The following is a 20,543-nucleotide window of genomic DNA, read 5'->3' on the forward strand; positions in this document are numbered from 1 at the left end:
AATTAAATGAATAGCATTTTTAAAACTTTTTTTTAAAAAAACTTTTCTGTAACTCACGTTTTAGAACTGCCAATGGTGAATGACACAATGTCCAGTAATGTAACTGGATCAAAAAAATCATTATTCATTACTTAAACTGGCAATATCACACATTGACTTCTTATTTACTAGATTTTTTTAATGTGGATTGTAAAACTGGTTCTTACATTAGAATTTACAGTTTGTGGAGAATATTCTCCGGAGAATTTTCTAGCAGAGAATATTCACATTCTCCAGAATATTCTCCAGAGAATATTCTCACCTCACATCACTAATTGCGGTACAGGAGTTAACTAGAGAACAGTTGTTTGAGAATTAAAGGCAAACCTTCTTCCTGGCTTTGAGAATTAAAGGCAAACCTTCTTCCTGGCTTTGAGAATTAAAGGCAAACCTTCTTCCTGGCTTTTTTAAAAAAATTCCTTTACTGAAGCTGTGTCTAGTCTGTTTCATTGTTTTCTTGAATTGATAGCCATCCAATCCTTTCCAATCAAAAGGCAGTTGTTTTACTTTAAAATATCTCAAGCCGCTTCCAGAAGTCACACTGGCACAATTCCTACCTTAGCATATATGCTAACAATACCATCAAAGCTCCTTCCTGTGAGGATTAAAACTGCCATCAAGTCTGCTGTCTGGGGCAGTAATAGTGTGACAAGAGCTGCCCTGTCTTCCTGGCCTGCACGTTGTCACCTTCTCTTCGCCTGGATCTGATCTGGAGGAAAGAGTGCTTTGCGGGAGATGTGTGTGCTCTGGGCCACTCTTATCATGAATGGCGCTGTGGTTTAAACCACTGAGTCTCTTGGGTTTGCTGATCAGAAGGTCGGCAGTTCGAATCCCCGCGACGGGGTGAGCTCCCGTTGCTCTGTCCCAGCCAACCTAGCAGTTTGAAAGAAAGCCAGTGCAAATACATAAATAGGTACGGCTGCGACAGGAAGGTAAACAGCGTTTCTGTGCGCTCTGGTTTCTGTCACAGTGTTCCGTTGCGCCAGAAGTGGTTTAGTCATGCTGACCACATGACTTGGAAAGGGACAGTGTAACAAGCCCACCAGCTAGGCTGCCAGAGCAACCCTTGCCACTCAGCCTCCTGTTGATGGCAGCTGCCAGGCCGCACACTTTGGCAACGTCTCATAAGATTCAGGGCAGCTTCAGGGCAGCATCTGCAGTAAATGATAGCTGCTGGTGCGGTGGTCGTGGGTCCTGACTTTTCTCAGGTGGCAAAATGGCTTGGTCTGATCCTCAGTAAAGTTGTGGAGAATCTATAAATGGCATCTCAGGGAGCATAGGAAATTTTGGTAACTGAGTGCAAGAAATTATCAATAAGTAAGTGATTACAGTGGTACCTCAGGTTAAGAACTTAATTTGTTCTGGAGGTCCGTTCTTAAGCTGAAACTGTTCTTAACCTGAAGCACCAGTTTAGCTAATGGGGCCTCATGCTGCTGCCGCACAATTTCTGTTCTCATCCTGAAGCAAAGTTCTTAACCCGAGGTACTATTTCTGGTTTAGTGGAATCTGTAACCTGAAGCGTCTGTAACCTGAGGTACCACTGTATGTGACATTTTCCCAGTCCCGTGTCATGCCACATTTACCTCAGTATGTGAATATTAGTGCCACTCATCTACACTTAAATTGGTCAAATCTAGAAATGAAGGAACAGTACATCTTAAACACAAGAAGAACCATTCTGCAAATTCGACACTTTCAATTATTCTAATAAATGAATGCTCCCGGAGACAGATTCACAGTGAATTATAATTTATCCAGTAGAATCTGGTTTTAGCCATTCAACTCTTTGATTGAGGGGAAAGAGATCATACCTTTCTAATTATGTTCTGCTCAAAAGCAAACAATGCAGCTTACATTTCATGCAGGCAAGTATTGTAATGATTCCCTGGACGTCACCAGGAATAAAGTTTAGAAAGTATAGCCTGATAATTTCATTTTCTAGGGGACCCAATAGAATAGCTCCTGCCCTGTCCCTATTGCCCCTAGGTCATCACTGTGGCATTATGTTAAATTTAGTTATATTTGAACTACAGTGGTACCTCGGGTTATGTTACCTTTGGGTAACATAACTTTCAGGTTGCGAACGCGGCAAACCCAGATTCCAGGTTTCTGCGCAGAAGCACACCGCACACATGCACAGAAGCAGTGCCTCTTGTTGCGGACTTTTCAGGTTGCGCATTGACCCCCAGAACGAATTAAGTTCGTATCCAGAGGGTCCACTGTGTACTTTGCTCTTTCCTTCCTAGTACAGCAGCATCAACAGTTTCTGAGAGTGCAGGTTTGTCCTCATCCTCTGCTACCTACTTCCCTGATCCCATCAGCATCATGGCCCTAGAGACCCACAACCTATCTGTTATTCAGGGGTGGCTGCCCCATTTTGTCAACTTAGGCTAAATGGGAATTGCCACCTCTTGGCCCTGCCCAAGCATGCCTCCCTTCTGCCGCCACCACACCCTAGCTCTTGCCAAAGTCAGCAGGAGCCAAAGAGTGCTCCCCCAAGTGTTGCCTGCATTGCAGAGTGCCGAGTGGCAAACAGCATAGATGAATGTCCTGGCTCTTGCTGAACTCAGTGCTCTGCCTGGGGGTAGGGAAGATGAGTGGCAACACTGCACACTGGAATGCCTCCTTGGTGGTGGCACGGATGAAGCACCACCTCTTGCACTTCCACCACCTGAGGCTGGCACTTCACCTGCATCATAGGTGGGCAGGCTCTGCTGTCATTTTTACAAAGACAGCTTAGGAACAAGCTGAGAGCCTCACCTAGTGCTTCTGCTTGCTCATTTTTCATCCTCAAGTGAAGGACCTTCTAAAGCTAAATGCTTCCTCTGCACTGGGCCTTTGTTTGATTTTCATCCAAGACTGATTTTCCTAATTCTTAGTCACAGTGTGATAGATTTGAATGCCACTAAGAGAGAAGAAGGAATAAAAAGGAACAGTACGTTTCCTACTAAGTTACATATTGCCCTCAGAATATTCTGGTTTTGTATTACACATAGATTTGCATTATCTTGGGTGCTTGTTTTTTTAAAGGTCATGCAAATTGTCATATTGTGAATACAACTTCAGAACTCCTAAAAAATTTTTTTTTTAAAGAAAAGAAAAAGATGCGGCAACTTTTAACTAATATATATTTGCATAAAATGCTACAGAGAAGCTTTAAAAAACTGTTAGATGTATTCAATTTAAATCAAGGTCATTGAAGAAAAACTGTATTGTATTTCAGCATGTGTTGTAAGGCATGCTGAAATAGAATCTGAAAGGAATTTGAAAACTTTTAGCAAACAAGAATTATTTTTTCTAACTGCAAAAGGTTTCATCAGTTGATCTCTCCCCCCCCCCCACCGGCTAGTTGTAGGGAAATAATACTTTTGCTAGGGGTAAATTCTTATAATCTGAAATAGCTGATGGACCTAGAAACACACTTTCTTTCAAAACTGCTGCTTTCTCTCTCGCTTCTTCCACCTTGCTATTTTTGGCAAAGACAATGCAGGTGGCCTACTTTACAGAGGACATTCCTCTGTTCAAGGGGCTGTCTGGTCCGAGTCCAGTTTAGAGTTAAAGAACCATACGAAAGAAGAGCAGCAGGATCTAAAAGTAGCCCATGTGCAGGTGGCATGCCTGGATAGCAGACTGAGCAGGCACATGGGTTATCTCTTCCTCACTATGGTGAGATTCCTGTATTTCAATTTCAATTAAATTATTTCAAATTTTGCATCTGTACAGTGGTGCCTCGCAAGACAAAATTAATCCGTTCCGTGAGGCTCTTCGTATAGCGGTTTTTTCGTCTTGCAAAGCAAGCCCATTGACAGCTTAGTGGATTAGCGCTATTAGCGGTTTAGCGGCTTTTAGCGGATCACCTGATAAGCGGCTTATCAGCGGATCAGCTGATAAGCGGCTTAGGAAAAGGGGGGGAAACCCCGCAGGAACTCGCAAGACATTTCGTCTTGCGAAGCAAGCCCATAGGGAAATTCATTTTGCGAAGCGCCTCCAAAACGGAAAACCCTTTTGTCTAGCAGGTTTTCTGTCTTGCGAGGCATTCGTCTTGCGGGGCACCACTGTACATATATATCAGCACTTGTAATTTTTGCACATTTTTGTGCCTTTTTTAAGGAAGAATGTTTTCTTTTTTATGATCCATGAGTGGCCATTCTAAGGATGAACTTTAAACACAAATGGGCCATATTTAAGCAATATCATTCTGCTGTTACCAATTGCTCTGAAGCATTAAGATTACATACGAAGTTTCTACCTAGAAACAAACCAGTGTGACTCAACCATTTCACAAATGCAATTAATTTGGGGAGTGGGAAAGACAAAGGGAGAGACTCTGGCAGGTGCAAATGAACAGGTGGGAAAGGGGGGAAGGATATAGGCAAACTATTGAGGGGTGAGATTTCTGCTTCACTCCAAAATATGGTCCATCCTCTGTTTTTCTCTTACTTGTGGATACAATAAATGCCAAAGAGACACTGGAAAGGCTTCTATAGGAAAGTGTGGGAGTAATAAAGGCATGTTCTGTTCAGAAAAGGTGTGAATTTTATTTTATTCGTTTAAAGTCAGTAGCATTCAAGTTTGTGAAAATTCTGTGAACGCAATGGGCAAAATCTGGCAGAAGTTAAGTAACGACTAAGCCTTAGGGGTGGAATCAAATGGGTGTTGCTCTGCTAATGGAAGGGTAGCTATCCATCAATGGACCGGACAAGGAAGCAATTTTTGGTTATCCCTTCTCCCTCCTGCAGCCCCCTAATTTGATCTGGAGGATTGGGAGACCTTTAGGGGCAGGGGAGAGAAAAATTTGTCCCTCCCAGTTCCAGTTCTTTCTGTGGGGAGACACCCATTTGATCCCAGCCATTCAAATCATGACTTGATTGTGCCTGATGTGCAGTTGGCAGTTGTAGCTACTTATGTCTAGATAGAGATCTGTTCACTCTAGACTATGTAACTACAGGAGTGGGAAAGGATTAGAAATAACCTTTGCAGAGAGATGTAACTCACTGACATTAAACCCTTTAAATATAACACTTTGCTAGTTGAATATGTTCTGTCATTTAAAGCAATTTTTCCTACCGGGATCATCTGCTATCAGTGCTTCTTTCTTACAGATACAGACGTTGAGATATTTCATGTTGGTTTCAAGCTCAATGTCTCTTATCTTTGTTAGATCTCACTGTGACTCCCTCAGGATTCAACAAGGCTTGCAAAATAAATAACTAAACATACCTGCACTTCTCCTTCTTCCTCTGTAAATAACTCTGTCAGCTATTCCCAACTTTTCTGTTTTGAAATAGTGCTTGTATTTTGTCATTGAAAAGACAAATGCCTCGTGAGCATTTATTTTCATGACGAAGATAGCAGACTCCTATACCCTGGCCACTAAATGGGCCTTGGGGCAGAGTCTGGCAGGCTTAGAAGCAGGCACACAAAAAGTATTTGATGGGCATTTCAGACCTCCATTTTGGTTAAATGTCAGTTTTACTGGATGGACTAAATGTATGTGGCAAGATGGAACAATACTTTTTACTCAGCAATTGATATGGACGGTGAAGGGTTAGGACTGGACCCGGCAGTTGTACCTGAAAAGGGTGGGGTTTGAGCTGAATCCTGGAAAGAACTTGTTTATTAAACAAATGCACGGCACTTTTCAAGAAAGATTAATGTCACTTCTGGATCCTAGAGAGATGAAAACTTTTGTTGGGGGGGGGGACAAGAAAAATGGGGGGGCTGACTCCTCCCATTTTTGTATTTTTAACTTGGGCTATCACATCTCTATTGGCGCCTACTGGAAATTGTCCAAAGGATGATTCAAGGACAACAGAACTTCCACATCCTTCCATCTCATATGAAGTTATGTCTGCTCTTTGTTGGGTTAACTAAAACTCATGACAACAGTTAAACATAAAATTATCTTTTCTAGCGTAATAGGGTGCCTCTGATTTATGCTTCCTTGCTAGTGTGTGAATAGCTTGATCTCTCTCCCCCATTTGAATCTTCCATTTTGAGGAACAGGTATACAAATGTTTTCTGATACTTCTGTTGATCTGGAAAGATGTACCAAATTTCAAAGGGGAAGTGAGATTTTGTAAACCCCAAAATTCCAAGGCATGGATTAAAATGGCACGTTTCCCATGTGGCTTATTTCCCATCTTTAAAGGAATGGAAAAGTGGGGAAATAAGGTGCTGCAGGGGCAAAAACCAAGTGAGGGGAGCCTATTATTCCCCATGGGGGGCCTTCATGGGAGATGTGCTTTTCCCATCCCCACCCTTGTTTTTGTTTTTGTTTTTCCCTTCTCCAAATGTTGCCCCTTTTTTTGTACAGTGGATCACCAATATCAGGGACCACAGGGGCAAGATCTAAGGAAGAGGGAGCCCATTCACAGGTTTTATCAGGCTACATAAGAACACATATAAAAATGGCTGTTGTGTTATAAGAGTCTGTATATGATCCTCTGTTAAATTCATATGTTCATTTTTCTATGTCAACATGCTGAAGGTACACTCTGTTTGCAGCTCACACTTATTTACCTTAAAGCAAATCCTACTGATTTCAATTGAATTTATTTCCAAATAAGTGAGTTTAGTAATGCACACCAACAGCGATTACAATTTGAACTATACTAAAATTATTTTAAGATCAGACATAGGAGGGAAATTAGTTCTTCATCTCAAGCACAAGGTAGCAAAATGAAACAGAAGATCAGTTTATATTAATCTGATTCCCTGGAGTGTCTAATATGCCTTTTGAAAACTGCAAAAACAAATATTTTTGCATCGATAATAATAAAAAGTGATTAGAAACAAATGAATGCTTTCCTCCTAATTTTTTTTAACATGAATGAGAATGAAAGAGAGCAATTCATGGCCTGCACAACATTTACAAACTCCTACTGTGAGACGGGCAATCTCTGTCAGGTAGGAAGGAACCCTTCTAGAGAGAAGTAGCATTTTTGAAAGAAACCATTTATTCTGAAAGAATGAAGTGAAGTTATCTGGATTAAATAAATTATACACCTAAATGTAATTGAGCAATCAGCATGTTTATAACTGATGGTCTATAAACAGCTGACCTGCCTTTTTTATCATCATGTTGCTTCTAATCTTGTTACTCAAATGACTTCAGCAATTGCAAGAAAATGTTATTAGTGTGCCCTTTTGCTTTTAAATCTTTTTGGTCAACACTATTACACTGTATTTATGACTAAGACAGTTTGTAACATTGGATAATATAGATGTTACTGACCAGCTAACTTGCCACAGGATTCCCCCCACAGTATTTCACAGATGGCAATAGGGACCCTCCTGGAGGGGTGTAAGGAGGGCATGATTTCCATTCTGCCATGGAATCATCTATTCTGCTACTTTTCAGCTTCCATTAAAAACATTAATGGATCTCACTATCAGCTATGGCTGAAACTTATGTGATTAATTACATAAATAAATGCAATACATTTCAACAGGGAACACAGTGTAGAAAATAACACAATTATTTGTGCAATTTTTGCACACTAAAGAATCATGATAGCGAAGACTGCTTGTATTGGCTTCCGTGATTTCCATTCCTCATCATGGACAAACATTTCAACTGTGAGAATCTCCAATCTCATTCCCTTTTCTTATGGAATTTGCTACCATCCCTACTCACCTGTGAATGTGTAGTGAGAGATTTTTCAGAGTTAAGATAGCAAGTGTCACAATAATAATAATATAGTGCACAAATATATTGCAGATGGCTTCTGGAAACCAAAGGCAATCCACAGACTACAGTATAAATACATGCATGTATGTGTATAATGTTACTCAGTTAAACATTCAATTTGGTGAATTTAACAACAATTTAAATAACATGTCATCATAATGCTGGGAATTTCCCTGGGAAGAGGAATTGAGGTATATTTGGTGTTTCTAACAACTCTCAGCACCCTTAACAAACTACAGTTCCCAGGAGTCTTTGGAGGAAGACATGGCTGTTTAAAGTGCTGTAAACGTTTGTGCAGATGGAGGAGCCTTTATGAAAAAGGTGCCATCCCACCTTTTATTTAACCTGTTGGGTTGTTGTTGTTGTTGTTGTTGTTTAAGCCTTAGGATAGCTGGCTGCACTTCACTTCCCACAGCTAACTGTATAGAATTCAAAAATTAAAATTAATCGTTCCTGTGAGAAGGAGGAACAGAACTGTTCCTGTGAGGAAAGCCCTTCCCTCCCTCTTGTCTGAAAATACTGAGCTCAACTTAGCTGCCTCAGAAGCCTGTAGGCAAGGGCAGTTTCATTAGGCATGCAAAAATGCCAGGGAGCGCTCTCTGCTCCACTTTGCTCAACTTCATTTGAGATATTGTGTTAACGAAAGCAAAATAGAAAGCAAACAAAATTAAGTTTTAATATTGTATCATAGCTGTCTGCCCTGAGGCTGAGATTCAAAGCTACATAGCAATTTAAAGCCAGAGGGGGCTGGGTAGAAGGAGAAGCGCACTGATTGGCCCCATGCTGGCCAAGTGACATTGCAAATCCATCAGGCAAGAGTGTGACTCACACAGAGAAGCCAGGCCAGAGGGCTTTGTTGGAGGATGCCACAACTCAGCCAATACGCAGTCAGGAGAACTCGGGTGCGGTGGGAAAACAATTACTAAACGGGGCTGTTGCTCTGAGCTCATGTCTGCTGCTATTTCTAGGTTGTTTCCTCCAGGGTTTGCTTCCCAAATCATAACCCTCATTTTCTAGATCTTGTCTCTTTATTTTACTCCTCCCTCACTTTTACCTGGTTACGCTTTTATTTTGATCACATTTACTTCTGCTCTGCAGCTGCTAGTAATCTCCCTGTCTCAGTCTGTTTGTGAATAATTCTACCCCATATTCTTCCAAATCCTTTCCCCTTTCCAAGCTGCTGGGGTTAGCTTTATTCTGTTGGGGTTCCCCTAGCTTCCCTATGAGTTGGAGTAAGTGGCACACTGCTAAAAGGGGGAGCACTAGTGCAATTTCCGACATAACTTCTCTTTCTACTCCCACGTCCTGCTCCTCAGTGTGTGCTGCCTCCCTCAATAACCATCTTCCTTACTTATTTCTCTTGCTCTCTTACCCTGTTCCCAACCCTAACCCTGCGGAAAGCCATCTAATTAGACTTTAATTTGATTTTGACCTGTTTTTAGGAGGTAATTTAATTATTTTTTAATTTTATACCAATGTTATATACATTGGTACCTTGGGTTACACTCGCTTCAGGTTACATATGCTTCAGGTTACAGACTCCGCTAACCCAGAAATAATACCTCGGGTTAAGAACTTTGCTTCAGGATGAGAACAGAAATCGTGCTCCGGCAGTGAGGTGGCAGCGGGAGGCCCCATTAGCTAAAGTGGTGCTTCAGGTTAAGAACAGTTCCAGGTTAAGAACGGACCTCCAGAACGAATTAAGTACTTAACCCGAGGTACCACTGTACCTGATGTTAGCCGCCCTGAGCCAGACTTCGGCCGGGGAGGGCAGGATATAAATAAAAGATTATTATTATTATTATTATTATTATTATTATTATTATTATTTAGTATTCATGAAGGATAAGGCTATCAATACCTATGCTCTACCTCCACTATCGGAGGCAGTATGCACTCAGCTTTGACTTCTTCCCACAGGCATTTGGCTGGTCACTAAGGACATTTGCTCTTGTGTTGATGAGGCCGGCTTGAAGGGGAGGAACTGGCCATAGTGACCTCATGCTGATGTCGCCCACCTGAATGGGAGAGAAACTGGCTAGCATGCCCCTTGCCCCATCCATCGGAAGGAGAGAGAGAAAAGACTGCTCTTCATGCCCACGTGTTGCCAGCCAGAAAGGTACCTTTGTGCCCTGGACCATACTTTACTATCCCAGCCTCACAAATGCAAGTATAATTTATATTGTTATTTATTATTATTATATTCCACCATCCCTCCAAGGAGCTCAATGCAGCACATGTGATCTTTCCCCTCCCATTTTGTTTCCTCACAACAACCCAGTGAGGTAGGTTAACCTGAGGCAGTGGCTGGCCCAAATCCTGGCAGTGACCTGCATGGCTGAGTGGGGATTTGAACCCTGGTTTCTCAGGTTTCAGAGCTTTAAATGTATGGTGTGGCTTTAACTAAAGTGTTGTGGTTGCTCATTTTAGTTGTGAAGCTCTTCATAGCTTCCTGGCCTTGCCACATTTCTTCTGCCCTTAAAGTTAAGCCTTCTAGCTCTCTTCAGCCTCCTAGCATCACATTTTCTGGAATGCTCATGGGAGCAAGAGTGCATCGTAAAAGCTTTATCCAACCCTCATTAATTGCCAAATAAAGCTGGTGGGGGGGGGGGAGAGTACCAGCTCTACTGAAAAATACAGAAAGCGATTATTATCTTCAATTGTGATACTGCAGGGGGTGTGAATATTGTAAGTGGGTTGCTGAGTTTTGAACTTAATCTTTTTGGCTTTTAAGATCATTTTGTGGCTTTTCAACGTAAAACCCAGTATCAAAACTGCTTGTGCAATTTGCAAGAGACTTGGATATATGCTGCTACGTTTATTTATTTAGAATTAGATTTAATCCTTTGCATGCAAGTAAATTCTCTCTCAGCTGTCAAACTCAGCTCTAATAATAAGTTGGCTAAAGGAATGACAAGCCCAATCTGTTCAGCAAGAATTACAAAATTCTTTTCTGTGGTCTCTAGTCAGCCACAGAAAAATAAGATTATGTGAATCAGCTTCTAGTGTCATAGAGGCACAAACAAACCCTGACATGGTATGTTGATGTGTTTTGCAAATAATGCTAAAATAACATCAGCAGTGAAATAATGTCAGTAAAGATAGATACCTATGAAGAATAATTTTGCTAGAATAGAGCAAGAACACCCTATGATCAAGTAAGTCATCTACTCCTGTACTGAAAGAATATCCAACAGGTGACTTTCTACCTTCTTTTTAATAGCTAAGAGCACAAGTCAGCCCAGCACTTTGAAGTCCCACATATTTTAATGAGATAATTTAAATTCTACTCTTTAAATCACTCGGATTGAAATCTGGGGGCCTTAATGGTGCACAGCTTTGGGCTGGATCATAATTTACACTAGTTTCAATACTGTACACTCTACCTACCTATTTATCTATCTATCTATCTAATTATAAGAAACAACTATCATTATATACAACCAATGTATACAGCCAACAGGAACACTAGTTTTCCTCTTTCATTTTGCTTTATGGGGGGGGGGGGGGAGTGCAGGTTTTGCAAGCTACTGCGTCCCTTTAATCAGCAGCTACCCTCTGGTGCCCATCATTGTTTCTGCCAATAATGCACCCTTGGAAGAACACTAATTCCAAGATTGCACTGTGATTATTGCCATTGGTGTTGATAGCTGAACTGTCAGTTTTATACTTTGAAACAGGGATGGGGAACATGTGGCCCTCGTGATGTTGTGATCCCACATCATCTAGAGGGCCATGGGTTCCCAGGCCATATTATCAAACTAGAGTTTTTTAGGAAAGGAAAAGTCACAGTTGGTCCTGGTAAGCTCTCATGGCTGAAAGCACCTGAGGTTGGGGGTTTTGTTTTGTTTTTTTACCTACGTACCAAATTGGCCAGATTTTCATCCTCCCACTTAACTACACCAATATCTAATGAAAAGACAATCTAAACCAGGACAAATAATCAATACATGGGAGGTAAAGGGGAGCAAGAAAAGCATTAGAAAAATAAATTTTGCTGTTCCTAAGGCAGCTGATTTCATTTATAAGTAAAATATATTAAGAATTTTAGTTATTTAACAGATTAACCCACCTTTCCACCACTTAGATTTTCAAGATGGCTAACAAACAGTTCCTTTCAGTCTCAGGGGGGATAGCCTTCCACATCTACTCCTTCTCCTCTAGAACAAATCAAAGGACTCCCTCCCCTTACCTCTGATGCCATGAGAGTGAACCAACACCTTTGCTCTTGCTCTCCAATTGTGAGCTCTCCACCCTAGTTCAAGGACACAACAGATAAAATAGGAGGAGATCAGGACAGCTCCCATCAAATAGCTTTTTCCTTTTTCTCAGGCAGCTGCCACAATGGCAGTGAGAATCTTAATTGGTTATAGTATTCCAGTCCCCCAAATACTTTTATTATGAGCTTGCATCTGAAGGCAGCCCTGTATCAAAAAAATTTCAATGTCTGATCTTTCACAATTTTTTAATGTGCTGTAAGCTGCCCAGAGTAGCTGGGGAAACCCAGCCAGATGGGTGGGGAATAAATAACAAAAATTATTATTATTATTCAGTCCTTTCCTCTAATCTTAAGTTCTCAAACTTCTTATGTTCTCCTGGTAATGTGGGGTTGGACAAGGACTTCAGAAATTGCCTACTTGCACAGCTAGCTAGTTCTAAGAAGTGCCACCCGCAAGGTTTAAGTGAATCTTAAGCATCCCAGAGAGCTCACACCACCTTCACACTCCTAAATTTAGATATTTAATCCCTGGTGTTCAGTACATTGGTTCAAGCCAGTAAAGTGGCAGTAAGATGTTAACTGCATGTGATGTGACTTGAGCCTGAGTAGAACCATACATGGAACTCGCTTAAAAGATTTTTTGAGTAAGCCCCATTGAACTCAGTTGGACTTGTTTCTGGGTAGATAGGTTTGTTGTTAAAACAATATAGACTTACAGCAAACCTGAGTTATCCTTGTTTACTAAACAACTTACTCATTTTGGGTAAGTTGACAAAATAAGCTAAACTCATTTCCAGGGGTTTGGATACCACCTACAGCATATAGGCATAAATCTGTTCTGAAAGAGCAAGTTCAGTTTAGAACTGAGCTCAAAGACTTGGAAGATTCAGGAAAAGATTATGCAACTCAGATGATTTTTGCAACCCAAACAAAAAGGCACAATTTGGATGAGTGTCAGAATTATGTTTAAGCCCCCCTGCAAGAACAAGTTCCAAAACTTCCTAAAATACTTCCCTCGTTCATAAATCCACAGTTAGCAACTGAAATGGAACAAAATAAAAACAAATAAATTGCAGGATAGGTAATGTAATTAACCGCACAGTGAAGGAGTCGCGTGAATTTGCATTTGATATGTTCTTGGAACATCTGTTATGCAATAGTGACAGGTGTTTATTAATATGGATGTCTAATCACATTTCTAGGTCGCTAATGCCTCAGTAACTCATCTTTCAAATATGTATATCTTTCATTATACATTACAATCACTTATCAAAATATTTTACATTTATCTTTTGCACATGACTACTTCTGACCTATCAGGAAAATGTGTTTCTTTTGAAGGTTAATGCACTGTTTTAATTTAATCATTTGATATGACAAAATTTAATAATATAGATAAAGGGTACCATACATTAGTTCTGCTTGTGTCCATAGATCCCAGCGGCTAGAGGGGTTTCCTATGCTCAGTGATTTATATTCTTTTCTGCATTGTGGTGTAGTAGTTAGAATTGTAGGCTAGAAGCTGGGATACCGGGTTTCAAATCTTCACTTGACCATGAAGCTCATTTTGTGGGTGACCTTGGATCACCCACCTAATCTATGTCATAAGGAGGCAGAGAACCATGTACGTTACCTTGAACTCCTTGGAAGAAAAGTGGGGTATAAATGAAATTATCATCATAAGCAGCCCCAGAAACTTTAGATAGCACCATGTAGGGGGTAGTGTCAATTGACAAATAAATTTGCATAACAACTGACAATTGTGCACATTCATATGAAGAATGTGTACAAACTTAAAGTATCATAAGACAATTTACTCAATGCTCAGCCAAGATGGATAAATCCCAACTAATGCAAATTTATCTGAAATGTTTTGTATGTTGCCTGTGTAATATGCATAGCCTCCACATCAATTTTAGACTTTTCCCAGGCAGTATGCAAATCCCTAGGCAGAGAAAATGCACAAAATCCCCTGTGCTGTGCTGTTAGTTTAAGCACATTCTCCATGTCTTTGTGTCAATGTGCACCATTACCAGTACACATTCTGTGTTGAATTTGTACATGCGACAAATACTTGTGTGGAGAATTGCTCGCACAGCTGAGGCACACCCATGTGCACACACACCACTGAACCCTATGAACATATAGCAATATCATACTACACAGAGGCATAGTGCAGGCATAAGGTGTTCCCAAAAGATGGGTTTTTTAAAAAAATTAACTTTACTACTTGTGACCCATCAAGTTTAGGCATTATTGTGGGATTCTAGGTGCTTGATAAATTCCACCCCTGCCCCAATCTCTGCCTTGTTGGGCAAACAGCAAAGGCTTACTGATTCTCTGGCAGGCAACAATCTGGTGGGCTGTGTTTAGCTTGGTGCATGACAACAAGTTGTGCAGGCAGGCTCGGTTTAGAATATAAATAATAGACGATGCTATTTGGTATGCAAAAAAAATCAATTTAAAATAAATGTACTGTATCTGAAACAAAATATGCCAGAATTCATTTAGTGGAACTACATACAGATGGCCTCCCTGTCCTTAATAAATTATCAGGGCACAGATCCAAAGAAGTGATTTGCGCGGACAGCCTGTGCCTTGTATCATGCTGCAGTTCCCATAGCCAAAGAGGTTGGCTGCTTTTTAAAATTAACCAACTGCTTATCTCTCCAGCTGTGGAAACCACTCTTTGTGGCTCCGTAAGTTTTAATTCAAAATCCTCATTCTCTTTAGCTTTACTCCTCAGTTACATTCTGGAACTTTATGGCAAACCCCATTGAAAAAGTAGCAAGTTCACCCTTGCTATGCTCTTTAGAACCTTGGAAGGAAGGTCATCTTGACATCTCTTGTGTGGGACAGAGTGCTGGTTATTTCTACCTCTTATTCTGATGCCCTATCAAACAACTCTGACCCCATGCACTGGCACTAGGAATCCTGCTGCAGTATGACACAATGGAGCCAGCGCACTGCAAACGGCATTTGATGCTCCTCTTTGGGAATTCAAATATATTTTCAATCATCCAGACCTTTTCAGGGAAAGGCAGACACTAAGAGTGACTATACACACCAATGTCATCGTATTTCAATTGTCTCCTTCAATTCACACGTGCTTTTTAATTTTAAATCAGTATTTAAAAAAAATTTAATAAAATTAATGTTAGAATTTAGATTTATATTCTTTTAATTGTGAAAAGAAATTTAGAAGTCATGAGGTGGTGGAAGACTTTGTCCAACAGGTTATACGATAATAGGGTCAACTCCCAACTATAAATCGCTGCATCTATTTCTAGTGTTTAGCTGCTGCTAAACACTGTGCAAAAATGTGCAACACCCATTAGCCAATGGCCAGGAATGATGGGAGTTGTAGTTCAGCAAACATCTGGAGGGCCAAAAGTTTTCCACTGGTGCATGAGGGGATTCCAAGAATGACAGAAGTAACACCCCCCCCCAAAAAAAAAACCCCACTCACAATCTGGTAAAAAAAACAAAAAACCCTGCCCCAACTAAGCCAGCCCCCTGAGGCCCAAGCATGCTCAGTGACTTTGGCATTCTGACTGACTGGTGTGGTGGAAAATGGAAGGAAAAAGTGGGATGGAACTGAGGATGGAATCCTACACTCCACACTCCAACGTTTTGTTGCAGGTCAGTAGTTCAAAGGGTTAAGATATACAGAAGGTATATTTCTTAAGTCAGGTAGTACTACTACTATTAAACTGATACACATTAAATCTAGCAGACACGGGGATCTGGAGCAATGTAGAGAACACAGTTTTTTGTATTAGGGATAGTTGGAGGAGGGAAAAAATTGCCCAACAGTTCCTGTCCACTCAGTATTTCTACTTTTATTTACACATGAAAATGTTTATTCCCACTAGGATTAGAACACAGATGTTGTAAGTGACCACTTTAAATAGCCAGCAATCATTTAAATGATGTCTGGACCATTCAATATGATGAAATGTAAAGGCAAGATAGACACAAAACATTTTCTGTCCCTGTGAGAAACAATCAACCAAACAACTGCCTCGTGAAAAGGTCACACATTCCCCATTTTGTTTTATAGGAACAATGTTGTAATGGACAGCTGCTCTAGGGCCACCTAGGCAGAAGACTTCAATCAAATAAAAAGAGACTTTAGAGCCACTAAATTAAGAAGGAATGGGTTTCTGTCGTTGGAACACTGTTCTGCACTAACACTATCAAAATAACTCAGCCAGCTTCTCTCAAGTGAAGGAAACTCTCCGCGTATTGTATCCCCCAGCAGCCTTATAAAAACAACAACAATGCTCATCAAGTTAACAGTCCATTATCAGGATAATCTCACCCATGATGTACAATAGCAAAGGCAAATCTGTAGTCTTCCAGCTCGCATCAGCACCAGCAACATCTGGAAGGCCACAGGTTCCCCATCCCTGTTGTAGACAGCATTTTTAGATTAAATTTCCTCCCCACTTTCCTTTCCCCTCAGCTCTGTTTGAAATTATGTTTAATACTCAGCTAAGGTAGAACTGATATATTTCCCAAAGAGGCAAAAGCACTGGTTATGGGCATAGGTAAATATATTAAAAAGATAAGCAAATTTAGGAAGTAAGCTACTTTAAAAACACTTGGGCATACTGTAATCATGCATAGGAATGTACTGGTAAACATAGCCTTTGCCTAGCATTAAAAATGAAAGAACTACAAGAAATGAGAGAGAAATGTAGGCACTGATTGTATTGTTAATTGGCTACTCTCTTTGTTCTTGTACTTGATTCATCTGTAGGACATCAAACATCTCCTGACATCCCTAGTGGCATAATTTTGTTTGGAAGCTAAGGTCAAACCAGTATATTTACATAAGTGAACCTGCAAATTGACATTCTCAATCCTGTTTATCAAGATGCAAACCAAATAATCCCTTGTTCTATTTACTTGTTTACTTTGCTTTGTACATAACATTTATTTCAATTATGCATGTTAAACTGAGATGATGAATAGAAATAGAAAGTAGGAAACTAGGTTAGGATGTCCCCACACCAGCTTAGCAGGTTTTGTGGTTGGACATCAGATGTTTCACCAACAACACCTGTTTCAATTCATGAAAGATTTTACACAAGAGGGAGGTTAGGATACTTTCAAGAATGGAGAACCAGGGGTTTAATTTCATACCACAATTAGACCCATCTTCAAACATATGAAGAACAAACAGAATGCAATATAGACCTCTTCCATTTCACTTTATCCAGAGGAGAACCTACCTCAATAGGTTAGAACAGAACCAAAGGTGAAACAGAGAAAGAACTGTTTTTGAAACATTAATAAAGAAAGAGGGAGGGATAGCTCTTCACTAATATTTATAAAATAGTAGTTCAGCAAAACAAATGCAATTCCTCTGCAATGTAAAAAGGACACGCAAAGGATGTCCAACAAGAAATTCCATAACAAGTTTGCCAATTAGAATAATAAAATCATAAAATTGTATAGTTGGAAGAGACCCTGAGAGTCATCTAGCCCAAGCCCCTGCAAGCCAGGGTACATTCTGAGCTTTGGCCTGCCTGACCTTCCTACAACTGTAGGCTACTTCGTGATTTCTACTTTGTTCCATTTCTTACACATTCCCTTCTTCCTTCTCAGCTCATCTGTATGCTCCTTATGCAGGCACACCATTTTTCTTAGGTGCTTCTCACTCTTCTTTCTTTCTTGTTGGAATTGTGTGGATTCAGTATTTCACCTTTAAGAAACTCCCGTCCATCTCAGACGTCCATTCTCTTTGGGTATTTCGGACAAAGGGACCTCACCCAGTAGTTCTGTAAGCTTCATTTCTGAAATCAGTCTTCTTAAAGTCTAGAGTGCGTGCGCAACTGTTCTTAATTTTACCTTGCTGGTGTATAATGAATCCCAAGAGGACGTGATCACTTCCTCCCAAGATTCCCTGTACTTCCACTTTATAGAGTAGTTTCTTCTTGTAGGTGAGGACCAGGTCCAAGAGAGATTACCCCCTTGATGCTTCTTCCACATTCTGCGAATTGAAGAAGGCAATTGAGGAATTTGTTGGACCTTACATTCTTGCCGAGTGTGTGTCCCAACAGGTAATCAGGGTAATTTAAGTCCCCTATGACTACTATATCTTTCCTTTTTGAATGTTTGGTAATCTTGCCACCACTCAGATTGGGGTGGTGTACAACAGTATAAAGGCTTGTTTCAACTATATTTTTAAATTCCCCAATAGCCATGCAGGTTATATCTTCACGAGGGAAGACTTTGACTTCTTTGTTTTGGTTTATAGCTCTAAAAAAAATTTATCCAAGTATACAAAGTGTGCATTAAACTAATGCATTTTCTCAATCCTGTGTGATCCAGATGGTACCTCCACTAGGAAATTCTCTTCTTGCTCCGTTTCATACCTGCTGCTTTCGGAATTCCACTGCAGCCCCCAACACTACTCTACCATCTGCCTTCACCATTGACATGATTGTACACTTGTAACAAATATGCTGTTTATTTATGCTTATGCAGAATAAAGTGAACAAGCTTTTATTTTCTTGGTCCAGCTTACTTATGAAAGTCTTGATTGTAAATTCACAATTTAAATGAAAAGTATATTACTAGTATATTACTAAGTATATTACTTAGTAAGTTAATTGCACAATTCTCATTGACATCAATGGAACTTTTTAACCAATTTAGCTGGAGCCAACCTCTTATGTCCAACTAAAAGATTATATTTATATATTTCTCCATTGATTGGGAGTACTTGATTGGGAGTCCTTGTTGTAAGGACCTGTTAATATGGATCAGAGAGAGCAGGTAGTAAAAGTTTTTGCAAGGCATTTGTTTAATCCTATGTATGAGAGGCAAGGAGGGACGTGGGTGGCACTGTGGTCTAAATCACTGAGCCTAGGGCCTGCCGATCGGAAGGTCGCAGTTCAAATCCTGCAACTGGGTGAGCTCCCATTGCTCGGTCCCAGCTCCTGCCCACCTAGCAGTTCAAAAGCACATCAAAGTGCAATTAGATAAATATGGCAGGAAGGTAAATGGCGTTTCCGTGCACTGCTCTAGTTTCGCCAGAAGTGGCTTAGTCATGCTGGCCACATGACCCGGAAAAACTGTCAGCGGACAAACGTCAGCAACCTCAGCCAGTAAACCAAGGTGAGCTCCGCAACCCCAGAGTTGTTCATGACTGGACTTAATGGTCGGGGTCCTTTACCTTTTTTATGAAAGGCCAATGAAAATCAGTGTTTGCTTGGTAAAATGAACAGTGGCTGTGAACTGCACTCCATTTCATTTCTAAGTCTGCCTTAGTTACAGTTACAGGTAGCAGAACCAGTAGTAGGGAGATTCAAAGCCTTCCTGTGCCAAAGGGTTTTTGAGGAAGCATCCTAATACTATTGTTTTAAAGTGCAAATTTCAAAATATAATGGCAGATAAGGGTGGGATTTTGTTTGTTTTAAACAAGAGCTTATTTTAAGTTTGCACGGCAGAAGAACTGAGATGTTATACCACAACAAGGATACCACCTTTCAAGCAAAGCAGAACAGAAGGTAACATCTTAAAAATCTTGTTTGTTTGGAAATTCTCTTGGAGTGGTCCCCCTGCTTTTGAGAATAGTCTTGTTTGAGTGACACAGGAGGCTGCATTAGGAAGGGGGTCATGAAAGCCCTAATATATATGGAAGAGCTCCCATTTATTTCCATAAAAGCCATATCTACAACATTTCTGCCAACATGTATGCTTATCAGCCAAGCCAAACATCATGTTTCACAATACTGTATAGATATGCCCTTGGATTCACAGCATCCTTACCATTATGTGTTACGAAGCAAGTCTGGGATATAGCCTTAAACACTGAGCTGCAGTGATCCGGGAAAAGGGAGATTTCCCTGTGCAGCTGTATGTCTATCTCGTAGTCTCTATCAATAGTTTCAGTTTCCAGCCAGAATATAATTACTCTTTTAGTTTTCTTTAGGTCTTTAACTAATCTTTTTTATCCAAAAGTTGATTAAATGGTAATAAAATGCCTGCAAAGGTGTAGTTTGCAAAAATGGATACTGGATGCACTCTGACCAGTAGACCCAACCCTGATAGCGTTATGGAAAATTCCAATATTTCAGACATAAGTACAGAAACACAAAGGCTGCATTACACCACCAATTTAAATTCCTATAACATTCCCAGAGAACACTGGGAATTGTTGTTATCTAGGAGGGATCCCAGGATCTACTCCCTCTCCATATCATCATATCCACGATTCTTTGATGAAGCTGTGACATTTAAAGTAGTAAAACCATGTAAATTTCTAGCATAGATAGGCCCAAAGTTCACAATGAAGAACAAACGCTGTACACATTCAAGAGCTTTTCTGTTTTTATCTGAGTAATTTCATAACCACAGGACTTCAATCCCATTAGGTCACTTTACTGTTTAACAGTGCTAAAAGGATCAACGAGAGAAAATAACCTCAAGTAAAATCAAAGGAAAACAAAAAGGACAAAGATAAACATCACTTTTTCTCCCCTAAAGGCAAGCACAGTATGATGGTTTAAACGGCTTGGCATTTCAGTATTTCACACTGAATACTTCAATTTTCAGTTTTATTAGTTGTGACACTCA

General features: G+C 40.3%; 1 protein-coding gene and 1 long non-coding RNA gene across 10 annotated transcripts in view; one reads left to right on the plus strand and one right to left on the minus strand.

Annotated features, from left to right (window-relative positions):
- Positions 1-20,543, plus strand: part of LOC309342496 — a 578,273-nt gene that overhangs the window by 544,538 nt on the left and 13,192 nt on the right. For both annotated transcript variants that reach the window (XR_014156853.1, XR_014156854.1), the window contains one exon: positions 9,653-9,851. This is a non-coding gene — a long non-coding RNA (uncharacterized lncRNA). The remainder of the gene's footprint in view (positions 1-9,652; positions 9,852-20,543) is intronic.
- The window catches only part of CTNNA3 (catenin alpha 3), a 566,694-nt gene that overhangs the window by 20,753 nt on the left and 525,398 nt on the right, over positions 1-20,543 (minus strand). Inside the window, exon 16 of one of the 8 annotated variants that reach the window (XM_081862986.1) lies at positions 17,657-17,952. The exons of the other annotated variants lie outside the window; for them this stretch is intronic. Within the exon in view, the coding sequence (XP_081719112.1) occupies positions 17,778-17,952 (175 nt within the window). The 3' untranslated portion in view covers positions 17,657-17,777. Of the gene's footprint in view, positions 1-17,656; positions 17,953-20,543 lie in introns of those variants that run through there. 8 annotated transcript variants of the gene reach the window in all.

The sequence above is a fragment of the Podarcis erhardii genome (assembly GCF_964252035.2).
Source record: "Podarcis erhardii genome assembly, chromosome: 5".
NCBI lineage: Eukaryota > Metazoa > Chordata > Lepidosauria > Squamata > Lacertidae > Podarcis > Podarcis erhardii.